At 46.2% G+C, this 12,580-nt stretch overlaps 1 protein-coding gene across 8 annotated transcripts in view; it reads right to left on the bottom strand.

Annotated features, from left to right (window-relative positions):
- USP48 (ubiquitin specific peptidase 48) overlaps window positions 1-12,580 on the bottom strand; it is a 32,560-nt gene that overhangs the window by 13,987 nt on the left and 5,993 nt on the right. For 6 of the 8 annotated variants that reach the window (XR_005260627.2, XR_005260626.2, XM_072026787.1 and 3 more), the window contains exons 9-15: window positions 12,181-12,360; window positions 9,680-9,805; window positions 7,361-7,510; window positions 4,217-4,417; window positions 2,545-2,659; window positions 2,271-2,401; window positions 413-484 (exon numbers count right to left, since the gene is read on the bottom strand). Coding sequence is in view for 6 of the 8 variants with exons in the window: in XM_072026787.1 (XP_071882888.1) it covers window positions 413-484; window positions 2,271-2,401; window positions 2,545-2,659; window positions 4,217-4,417; window positions 7,361-7,510; window positions 9,680-9,805; window positions 12,181-12,360 (975 nt within the window). In the remaining 2 variants the exon portion in view is untranslated. The remainder of the gene's footprint in view (window positions 1-412; window positions 485-2,270; window positions 2,402-2,544; window positions 2,660-4,216; window positions 4,418-7,360; window positions 7,511-9,679; window positions 9,806-12,180; window positions 12,361-12,580) is intronic. The other 2 variants (XM_072026786.1, XM_038166620.2) reach the window with 1 other exon arrangement.

Consider the following 12,580-nt stretch of genomic DNA (forward strand, 5'->3'; position numbering starts at 1 on the left):
AACAAACTGACGCTCTCAGCTCCAACCTTGACTGATTTACACCATCTATTTTTTCTAGAATATCCTAAGACTTTCAGAGCTTTAACCTGGCTGCAAACCTTTGGTGCCACCCCCACTCCATCACGTCGCTTTGTTAGCGAGAGAAAGAGCTGCCACACTTCTGCAGCCTGGCTGTGTTTATTTACACCCTTTTCACTACTTACATGATCTGGTGGACTGCACCACAGTAGTGCCATTACATATGAAAGCTCCAAGTTTTTAAGTGTCAAGAAAGACCAGGCAAATGAGAATAAAGTACACTTCTTCAGTAACTACTTATGCTGGTCTTAGCTGCAGCAAAGGCTACAAGGTTAATGTCTTGAGCAGTGGGCAACAACAGACATATTCATCTCCATCCCCCGCAGAGACTTACCATGTGGGCAAACAATGTCTTCATTAAAATTTAACTCTTCTTCCTCCTCTCTCTTCTCTTCACTCAATTCATCTAATTAAAAAAAAAAAAAAAAAAAGAAGATTGCAGAGTTCCTCTCTGAAGGAAAAGCAAAATCTTTAGGGGACTGAAGGCTGGTTTCCCTTCAAATCACAGCAAAACTCTTAACCCAAGGGAGGCATGTTATTCTCAATGCATGGCCTGCTTGCCCAGAGGCCAGGCTGGATTACACGTAGGAGTGCTTTGAAGTGTGTGGAGCACAAGACCATCCTTTGTGAGATTACAAAGGATGCATTTGTTCCGGCTAAAGCACCACAGGGGTTCGCTGCTCCCAAAGATCTCAGATCAGAGTTAACCAAAACCTCTAGGTGAGAGCAGAATGAGCAGAAACCTTACTGGCAAAATATTAGTCAGCTCATTGCCTTGAGGATACTAATCTAAGCCAGATGCTTCCTTTGTAGCTTTGGGAGGGAATCACATGAATGAGCCTAGACCTGCGTGGCTTGGAAAAGCTGGTGGGAAAACCTGGGAGCAAGCCTGAGCTTCTCCCTCACTGCACAGTGCCCGGGACCAAGCAATGCCAGCCACGAGCTGGAGCTGCACGTGCTTGATGAGACAAGGGAGAGCCAGTGCTGCGCCCGTCCATTAGCTATTCGGCAGAGAATTAAACAACCTGCACATCATTAGCTATAATTAATGATGATCCAACTAGCAGAGCTGATTTCTACGTTTTCAACAGGGGCACTTCCAGCAGCGGGTGTGAGAGCAGAGCTCACTCCCCTGGTGTGAGCAGCGAAGGGCAGGCTGCGCCACCAAGAGCACACTGCTGCTCCGGCACGTGAGCTGGCAACTGCAGCCAGGCTCTCAGTGATCTGCCCTGCGCTTGTGCTCCCACAGCCAGGACAAACATTTACAAATTATAGTTCAGAACTGTAGCTCTAGAGGCAGAGGCACTACCCATCGAATGGGAGCATTATCAACACAATAATGTTAGTAACAGTTTGCAACAAGCCAGCTAATGAGCAAGCTGGATTGTGAGCAGTTAAAATGTACTTCTGGGAGGTGCAACCTGCTTTGAAACCAAGGTGACCCCTGAGGAATCACATGTGGGACAGTAACTCAGCTGCTGATGCAGAGAAGTGCCCTTTTCTCAATGGATGCCACCAGCTCCATCAGCAGCACCAGCCTATAGGTATCACAAGGGCTGTGTTATCTGGTGTTCCACAGTCCTTCAAACCCAGGATCAAGGCAATTAGCTGATCATCCCCACTTTCATTCAAATAAGCTTCTTGATCCCGGTTAAGAAACAAAAAGCTCAATAAAATCCATTTTCCAAAGGTTCAAGAACAGAAGGCAAATAAAAAACCCCCATACATTCTCACAAATACAGGCATAGAAGAGAACCCAATTCATGATTTTTTTTCCTAAGCTGTGTTTTGCCAGTGCTGCTTTACCAGCTGTGCTGTTTCATCTGTAGGCCTTTGCAATAAACATCTTCATTCCTTCCCCAAGATAATTTTCCTGTTTCTTCCTTCCTTGCGCGCTCTCATTCAGATAAAAGTAGATGAAAAAGATCATGTGTCTGGGGCGGTAATTCTACACAGCTCTGTAAAACTACTTATTACCTCATCTTCTCTCTGTATGAAGATCACCCAGCAGTTTTGAAGCTTATCAAATAAAAAGCTCCTTAAATTAAGGCTGCGTTATATCAAACCACCTGAAGTGCCTTCCCTCCCTATTCATACAAGGGAAGCAAAACAGCACACGCCAGAACACCTGATGTGTCTTTTGTTAGGAGGTATCAGTCAGAGCTGGTGGAACTCTACAGCAGCAGAACTACCTTTGTTTTGTGCATTTCCATTCATTTTTCCGTTACTGTGCTCTGCGTCTTCGTCTTGCTCATTTAATTGCTCCAGAGCCAACTGACGCCAGCTCCGCAAGGATGCTTTTCCAACCCAAAATCCATCATTCCTGCAGAGAGAGAACAGCATTGGCAACACAGATCACAACTCTGTTCTCTTTCAGGAACCAAAGAGTAAAATCTTTGGGAAAAAGCTATTTAAACATTGTTAGCACTGCTCTGACAATGTTTGAAAGCACCAGGACTTACGTACCCCTTTACTGTTATCTTCAGCAGGTTTGTAACGGTTTTGTAGTCTTCATTTAACTGGTTCTTCAGTCGCAGGATTCGACACCTTTCTACCACGCAGTCCTTGCAAAGTGCTTTGACTGGGGAGGGGGAAAAAAGAAATGGAATTACTCCAGCACACACAGCTGAGCATCTCACTGGTTCAAGCACCGCTGTTCAGAAGTGCTTAGACAGGTGTAAGGCACACACCAACTATCCTGTCTCACAACCTCAGATTTCACATGTAAATGAGGTCCCTGGGGTAACTGCCAGCTCAGGCCCCGCTGGAAGTTTAATAAGCATAAAACGCTTCAGATGAGGTGTGATCTGTTCCGCTACCTTCACAGCTCTGCAAAGCCACTATCAACAGTTTGCAGCCACAGCTGCAAGCAAGCTCACACCAACACAGACCCAGGAGCCAAAAGGCAGGACAGTTTAGGCATGTGCCAAAACTGCCGTGTTGCTGCTCTTACGTGGCAGGAAGATGCTGTACAGACATCTAAATGGTGGTACAAAATACCACTTGTGGCCATCCCTGCTTCTTGCACACTGGGATGAGAGCAGAGCCCTGTCACTCAGCTTGGGGAGCTCCTGAATGTGGCCACATGGCACTTAGCCAGCTAAACCCAGAAAAAAGCCTCCCGCAAAGCTACGCTGGACTGACATGAGTGCAAGCCCTGGGGCTGGGCTTACATTACCACGTGGGAGCAAGGGGAGCCGGAGAGATCATCCAGCGCACGATCCTTCCCTCTCAGTCATACCCAACGAAGAAACCTGCAGGAGATTCTTCCAGTTGACTGGTAAAGGTTGCCCTGCTTTTACAAAGGCTGCCTACATTACAGTAGTTTCTGCTGGTTGCATTTCTTCCCTATAAGGGCCTAGCAGCAGCTGAGCTAATTTGGTCTCAGTGGGAGTTACTGAGCTCCTTTATAAAAGAAAGCAAGCCTGGGGCTTGATTAAGGGATACCCAGAGACTGCAGAGGTCAAGGGCTTACCCCAAAAATCACACGCGCTGCAGATGTGTGCAACACAAACATGTTCAGTAACAGGTGTGTGCTTCTGTCAAATGAGGCAGCTTGGGACAGGCTAGAGGGGAAAGAGGGTAACTGATTTCCTTGGCTTGCGCACATCCACACTGCTCCAGAGTGCAGGCTGCTGGCAACAGGCAGCACAGATCTGCATGCTACACAAAACACTGCCCACGCAGGATCTGCAGGTGCTGCAGGCATGGAAAATTGTTTTGAAGAGGCAGGGGGGTTGCATGTGCAAGTTGTGCTATTTCATACAGCCAGCTTCATAAAACCCTCCACACACTAAGGTGGTGGTAGTTTTGTTGTTTTTTTTTTTTGAACCTAGGTGCACCATTGCTTTCTTGGAAATTACTCCATGCACAGCTCTTTCTAGACAGAGCAGAATTCAGGTCTGAAACAGAACCTGCAATCAGACTAACTGTATTTTTTTGAATGCTAATGTAATTAAGTGATTTAAAATGAAACAAAGCACCCAGAGAGAGCAGCACAGCACAAAAGCTATGTGCAGAAATAAAGTTATGGTAACAAAGGATGACCCAACAAGGGGCTGGGATCAGAACAAGGCTCTAATGTGTTCAGTACACAAGAAAGTGACTCGGAGAGGGGGTTTTCTGTCTGCCACCTTACCATTCAGCCGGGGTCCTCCTCCATATCTCCTGTAGAAGAAGTCAGCCACGTACTCTGATATCCTCTTCATAATACAGATTTTGTCAGGATGGAGTTTCCCATGCGAGCACAGGCAGGCTGTGTTATCTATGGGTTTCGGAGGAGTAGACTCATCCAGCCATTTCTGCAGCCATTCAAGAGAGATGAAGTCGTATGGGGAACCTGGGAGGGAAAAACACGAAGAGAAACAAGCCCATACACGTCAGCGAGTTTGTGATATGGCAGATGGTATTTTATAATTACTCTGATTTCAATGGTACTTTTCAAAATTAACAGGCTATCACCGTTGATTAAATTCCCGCAATACAAGTTTTCAAACATTTGATACAGCTCCCCTGTCCACTTCTCATCCTGGCACTGCAGATTTATAGCTGGGCATCTTGTAGCAGAAGCTACATGAAACTGGATACGTGAGAACAACCGGTCATTGGGAATTCAAACAATCAATAGCAAACAGCAGAGCACTCAGAGCAGCAAAGGGAGCATTTTCAGACTGCAAAGCCTTTAGGGGCTTGTTGCAGAGCAGTCAAGGAAAAGGCAAGGTCTTCCTATAATCCATTGAGGGGCAAATATAATATTTAAATTGCGATCACACATTAAAGGCTCTTTCCATAACAGGGTGAACTCATTGGGGTAGATTTAAAAATAAAAGACAACCACAGCAAAGAGACGAGGTCGGCGTTCATCTGTTCCCCACAGTGCCCAAAATTTCAGTGTTATTCTGGAATACGCTTACAACTCTGGGTGAGAGAGACTGAAGCTCTGTGAAATTTACAGTGCAAATACTAACTTGCTCAAATGTTTTATGCAAGTGTGATTATTTTTTTTGGGGATTTTTTTTTTTTTTGAAACAGAGCAGGCTCGCCCTTGTTTGTTGAAGGTGAAGCACATCACACAAAGCCTGGGTTCAGAAGCAGGTCAGATCAGTATGAGCAGTGAAATGGCTTTGTATGAAATCCCCATATTTTCATACCAAGGCCCTGAAACGATGCACACATCCAAAGAACAAGCATGACTATGTTTAAAGACAGTTGTGCATTTTGAAGCTGCTTGCCGGGGATTAAATGGAAATGCAACCATGGCAAAGCAGCTCATCTCAGTGCTTTTGCCCATTTCCATTAATGGCAATCTGAGTTCCTAGATAGGTTCATAATGACACACTGAGCAACAAACAAGGGTGTGAGAACAACAAAGCAGCTTTCTTTTTGCGCATCGAGCCCAGCCAATACCAGCAAAACAAATGCTGCAGCTTCTGGGAGATGACTGGGAAATTAGCAGGATAGGCAGGAAATTAAACACATACTGCTGATGTGAGGAGGACAGTTCTGAAACCGAGGGGAAGAGTAATGTTAGTTACATTTATCAACGGAGCACAAAAACACGTTTCATACAAAGGAGCAACAGAGAAGCTACAGCAAAACACTTTGTCCTAAAACTTGCACTGGATCTTCACAAGACCTGGTGTCAAATCCTCTCCTCTGCAGGATAAATCAGCGGTATTTTCATCTTACGCAACATCAGAGTTCCACAGCCATGACCTCCAGAGAATTGCAAGGCTGTCAGAAATGGTTTGCTAGTTTGGGATGAAAGCTGCCTTCCCCGGAAAGTACGCTTTTTTTTTTTTCTGGGGCAGGCTCTACAAAGCTGGCAGAAAATGTGTCTGCACAGCTGCAGAGAGTCCCAAGCTCCTGAGGGACTGGATGTGCAGCAGCTCTGGGATAACGCTGCTTCCAAGCTGTGCTAGCAAGCTGCTATGCCCAGGATGTGCCCAGCAGCGAGGGCAGGCAGTGGGTGCCCCCAGGGCAGTGCTTCAGGCCCCGCCACCTACAGATAGGGGCAGAGGAGCTAGGGTGTGTCTGTACCTGCACTTGTAAAAACATCTTTTTGAGATTTATTCCTTTATCGTGTTAGGAATGTCAAAAGCAAACTACTTTGTTTCTGCTAAAGGGGATAAAAACACACCGGGATTGTGCTTGCTGCTCCTTTTTAATGGTGACTCATGGCAGATTCATATCTCCACCACAACCATTCACCGCAGCTTTGATTTAACGGTGACATTTTAACACCCCTCAGACTTGCAGGGACTCGGCAAGCCGAGCTGTGACACCCCCCTATTCGTGAGTTAAGCACCCGTGTTCTCAAAGCTGGGTTCATAAATTGAAGAGGCAGACATTTACGGGAGCCAAGCTCTCACGGCTCGGGAAGGCTCGTGAGATGTTTATGTTCTCAGCAATAGTCTGCTGTTCAAGCACTTAAATCTTGCTGCTGGTTCTGAGCTCTGGACCCTCATTTCTGAGAAGTGAGTAAAAGATATTAAAAGCTAAATATCGAATTGTTTAACATGCCATGCAAACATTTTAAATTCTTTACAGTTTTGGGGAGTTTTTAGGAGATGCGCAGAATGGAGGGAGATTCCCCGTGTTGGACATACAGAGAAAGCTCCTGTATGCTTGCTCTGAGAAAGACAGGAGAGGCAGCAGGGGGATAAAAATCTTAGTACTCAGACATGTTAAAGCAACGAGACGCAAGGAGGAGTAGGAAAGGATTAACCTCAGTCACTCATCACATGGACTGTGAAGCTTAGACATGGGGCTTCGAAGCCTCAGCAAGGATGAATCAAATCATTTTCTGCTGGAGGCCAAGCATTCTTGTACTCTGCTACCTGCTGATTAATTTAGACCAACAGCACCGAAATTTGATGTGAGCTAGCAATTTGAGACAGGACAGTTATTCTGCCTCAATGCTACTAAGCTCTAACGAGATGAGCTGCTCACCGGGCAGAAGAAAACAGTCACAATGCATGGAAGCACACAGGAGACTGACTGACGGGGAAGGAGCAGGAGGGAATTAGTGATGCCAGAGGCCATCAAAATGAGCAAAAAAGGAGAAAAATAGGTTAAGGCAGATAAACAAGAGAGGGAAAGCAAATCCTAAGCATGCAGACAGCAACAACAGGCAGTGATTGCTTTCTTCCTCAGAGAGGGCTACAGCTAATGCCTTGCAGTAAAGTGTTCTGGCCACAGAACCACGTTGCGGGTTAGTTACAAAACATTACTAATCTTAACAATGGTCTACTACAAAATACTACCACAATATCTTACAGACCAGCTTCAGCAGGTAACCTTTGGTAGAGCTCCTTCACCTCTTCATGCTTGATTTTGCCTCTGGCCACACTCTGTTTGCGCATCTCGGCCATTTCATTGCACCACTCCTCAAACTTGCAGTTATCACGCTCCACCAGCTCCTGCAGGAAAGCTGTTGGGAAAGGAAAAAAGCAAAACCCACCAGTCACTTCAAGGAAAAATGCCAATTATGGTAATTATCCCTGTGATCGGTTATCTGAGGATAACAAGCAAACCTAAGAATTCCCCCCCACAGCTACCAACATACAAGGTCTTTCTGAAAGCCAAACACACGGATATCGCTCTCTCCAGTATTTATGGCAGCAGATGATTAAACACAACTGTCCTGTGGGATACAACAGCACCCAAGAAAATAATTTACTCAGGGCTGTGGGGGGGAAGCGATGCTTGCTGCGTTACAGAAATCCCCTGCTTGCTAATAAGCCTACGCCGAGTGCTGGCAGTCGTGTGAAGTGCAACGGGGCTTGGCAAGAGGCTGCAGAGCTGGAGCGCAGCAGGACGCTTTGCTGCCTGCCTCAGTCCCTCCCTGCTATTCCTCTCGCTCCAGCCACTTCTCCGCCTCCCACCGAGAGCGGCTCCTTGTGCTGCCAAGGAGCTCTGGTTCTCAGGGCAGAAACGAGGGCCTCGCACACCACAGGTACACCTGATGCTGCTGCACAAGTCCCAGCGCGCAGTCCCACGGGTGTGCATGATCTTGACGAGAAGGACCAAGTGCGTTTTGAGCACAAGGGCACAAAGCCCTCATGAACATAGAAATAAGCTGGGGCAGATCCTCCTGTTGACAGGAAGGTGAGGGCAACAGGAATTTTCGCTGTCACCATCGGAAAAAAAACTTAGCATGGAAAAAGATAAAATACTTCCCTTGCAGTGCTGGTGTAACAGAGGGGTAAAGCACTGCTGCTTATCTGAAGCCTTTTCCCATTTAACAATATTTTGAAGAGCTAAAATATTTCCGAAAGGTTAACGCCTGTGCAGCCAGAGAGCCCAGTATCCACCTTGGGAGAACATACAGTATTAAGAAAAAAACAGCCTGACCCATTCACCCTCCTGGTCATGGGCTAGGGAGCCAAGTTACATTTCTCCACCGACCTGGAAAGCTGTTTTTTAACAGCATCAAAGCAAAATGCCACAAATTTGCAGTTGCATGAAGCTTCCCCAAAACCGCTGGCTTGACTGCTGCCCTTTGCTCTGTGTACCTGGCACGCTTCCATGTGAAACAAAGGCAACCGCAGGGCTGCTCAGGAATTTGAAGCTGGGTGGAGAAGCTTTGCCGAGTATTGTTTTGGGCAGAGGGGTAGGAGGGAAGGGAGCGTAAAAGAGCTCAGCAAAGTGACTGAAAAGACAGATTCGAGGCATGAATTAGCACCATTTCCCAGAGCTGCATGGCTCAGAGGGTGGGCTTTTGAGGTGAGGGGCTGGAAAAGGTTTGATGCTGTGTTTAGGGGGTCCTTGTGCATTGGAGAAAGCTGTACAATTCACCCGCCACCACCCTTTGCATCCAGATAACCTCACCGACACCCATCACTGACAAACAGCTCGGGTCCAAAGGGTAACCAACACCTCTTGCCCCTGTTTGACAGAAAAGGGAAGAAGGTGGAACCCACCTCCGTCCCCATCAGCACCAGAGCCCTAATTAATAGTTTGAATCAGTAGCATGCAAATGCTGAGCATCATTAAATCCACAGGCCAAACCTACAGGGATTTCTGCCACCCCCAGCAATTCTAAAGCAAGACACGAACGTGCTAGTACAAAACTCTTGTTAAGGGCTTGCATCCTCTTATTTTTATGCCGTTTATTCTCGATACGACAGAGATTAAGCACTTGTAGAAGAAACCTGACATGTGTCAGGATTATTCACCTGCAGCACAGTACGTGCACTGCCGATGACATTTAACCACGCTGTTCTCCTTCGCCTTTGGGAACCCGAGCAGCTCCGGTGGGATCCAGCAAACGCTAACACTCCCGCCCCAGCAGCAGGACATGCTGCAGATGATAGCTCCCAGTGGGATTATCTCTTCCTATCCCCCTTCCCATTTGATCTCGCTGGTCAGGTGCCCTGAACAGGCACAGAGACGGTGTTATCAGGTTAATGTTATTTCAAGTGCTGTGGAAGTTGAAGGGTTTTTCTGCATATGACCCAGGTCGTGACACCAAGCTGCCATATGGTGCCCTTGAACCTGCCAGGCAGCAAAAGGTGCTTTGAGCAGAGCCCTGATTCCTGGCTGGCTCGGAGCATCATGAGAAGAGACGGAAAGGCCAGGAGAGTCAAAGCTCCCTTACCTGGTACTTCGACTGTCAAGGACTTCTCCCGGGTCTGCAGCCTGTACACCAGCATGTAGGCGTTGCGTGAACAGTGAGTCCCTTTCCCACACTTAGGTTTGCGAGTCTGAGATTTAGAAGGCTCTGCTGTGGTAAAGGGAAAACACAATAAGCACACGAGCTCCCTTACTGACTCTCCAACAGGCTGAGTTTGCCACCTAGCCGGCTTCCCACTCCCTGTGTTCTGCGCCCTGCCAGGCCTCTCTGCAGGCGCTGGCTTGGCATCAGCCAAACTTTTATCCCACAGCAAGACCCAAATCCTTCCAGCATTTCTGGAGGCGGGACGATTCAGAGGGACTAAATTAGGACCCTGCTGTAAACCACTCTCCATAAGAGAGCCTTTCTTCTCTCCCTAGCTTCGCCTTGCCAAGCCAAAAGTAGCTTTTGCAAAAACATCCTTTCTTCCCTCTGCCTCTTGTTAGTTGGTGTCCTGACACCAAAGAATAAAGTCAGATCCTCAGTGAAGAGAATCTATTTACATGTGACCATGGATGCAAAAAATATGGACCAGTTGGGCAGCTTTTATGAGGCAAACAGACATGGAAATGATTTCAGAGCAGCTGGCTGTATGATGCAAACTCATGTTGCAAGAGTGACTCCTTCCAGACTGCCAGGCAAGGAAAGCACACTTACATACAGCTGCAGTTTCAAAAATCAACTTTTTTTTTTAAATTTTTTAAAAAAGGAACAGCCCTCTGTAGGTTGAACTATGAATGGAATATTGATATTTTTTTAGTGTATTTTTTTTTCCAGTTCTGGGAAAAAAATATATGTGCATCTTCCACCACACCATCCAAGGGACTTCCTAGCCGGTCTTTATTTGCAGTTTCTCCAAATATTTTACAAATTGTTCCCATCTGCACAGCCTGGCCTCAGGACTCCCCCCACAACAGACCTCTGCTTTACATTACCAACCTTCTCCTGCTGTTGCATGTGTTTGTAACGAAGAGGATGACTCTCAAACTCCAGTTTCGCTTGGAGTTGGCAAATAACATCAGCACTTCAGAACTTTGTTTAGCATATTAGGACTTCCAGCTTGCAGAGGCTTCTGAACATGCTTTACTTACATTCTTTGAGCAGCCTTGTGTTTCAGCAAGAATACTTTCTTGCAGTTAAGCATAAACCTTTACAGGATCAAGGCCACAGCAGTTTATTTGCATATGATTTTTGATACTCTGGGTAACTCACGAGGTTAGAAAGAAAAGGCTTAGAACCTTTTATTTATTCTCAGGGCTTATTTTCCTACCTTACACCACTAGATGTCTAGCCGGTTTCACAATTTGGTTGAAAGCTAGCGGTAGTCAAACATTAACAGGATGACAAAGCTGCTCCGGTGGCAGCCTGCATTTATGCATGTCGTGATGAAATTCAAGAAGGTGTTTGCTAGCAAGAGAGCTGAAAATAAAGTGGCATCATGCAGATGCGTGCATGGGAGGAAACAGGAAAGGCAGACTAACACCCCATGTCTGCTCAAGGGTGTGCTCAGGCTGACGTGGCTTTAAAACACTCTTAGGGAGCACATAAATCTGAGGGTGTCTTTTTCATTAAGCTGTTATTTAAAGATGCTTTAAAGAAAGGTAACATATCATAAAGTCAAATTATTGGTGCTGGAGACACAGCAAAGAACAAGTGGCATGGCGGATCAGTGTTTCTGGAAATGGGTTAGTTGCACTTTACGTGAAATTTCTGGCATTAACTTCCCCATTTCCCGACACCACAAAGTGTTCTGCACTGATGTGTGCTGAGGAACACTAAGCAACTGCAAAACCGAGCACTTAAGCTGTCAATTTAAAACTGATCCACTCCTATGTACTGCAGGCTGAGAAACCCACAGTCCTAAGCTCAACCTAAGCCCTCCAGCCAGCACAGGGACATCAAGGCCCTGTACTGCCCAGGTTATCTAAACCAGAACATCAGCATGAGGCAAGCTGGCAAGAACAAAAGACTGCAAAGGAAAAGTAAAAAGAGCTAACTAAAAAGGCAGTTTTGGCTTTCAAGAGATTATTGGGATCAAGATTTTTTATGAAGACTCTTTACTGCCTCCTAAAGTAAAACACCTCATTAGAAATGAAAACATAACATGTTAAGGAAACTGAAAACAACCTCGTTATCTGCTCCTAAGCCTCCTCCTGCACACTGGCCAAGGAAGCGGCAGCTCGCCTGTTTCATCCTGATAGGCATCCTGGGTTATCAGCATGTTATCTGCCATGCGGCAGGCAAGAGAAATACTAGAGTAGAGGAAACGATCACGAGGTGTGCGTAAACACTCACACAGGGCTGAAATGAAGAAAATCTGGCTGCAATTAACAGAACTGCTGTTTCACACATTACTCTTAAGACGTGACAGCATGCGTAGGAGTACTTTTGTTTTTTAAGAGTATCAGGGCCTCCACATACTCAGCCTCTGTGGTTTTGGTGAAAAGAGTTATTTTAAAAGGGCACTCACAACTTAAAGGTTTTACCTAGATCTTCCTCAATCCCCAACTGCAGTTTCTTCCCCTCCATCTTTTCTATGTCTTCGTCATTAAACTTGTACCACTCGCCCGTCTGCGGATCCTTCACATGGGCGATGTAGTGCCCAGAGTACGCACTCACACCTCTGTGTATGAGGACAGCACTGAGTTCATATACATAGACACCACCTGGAAGGGAAATGGAAGTTATTTAGCTCTCTGGATGAAACAGACATTTTCTTTCCTAGTACTTCATCTTTTTGCATTTTTTTTTTTTTAGCATACAAAGACTGCACCTGAACTCTCATCTCTCCAAGACCCCTACACAGCTTTAGGTAGCTCCCACAGCCTGCTCAGATAGGTGGACACAGCTGTTACTTGAAACAAGGGCTTCATACAAGTCTTAATG

Source organism: Anas platyrhynchos, chromosome 22 (assembly GCF_047663525.1).
Source record: "Anas platyrhynchos isolate ZD024472 breed Pekin duck chromosome 22, IASCAAS_PekinDuck_T2T, whole genome shotgun sequence".
Taxonomy (NCBI): Eukaryota; Metazoa; Chordata; class Aves; order Anseriformes; family Anatidae; genus Anas; species Anas platyrhynchos.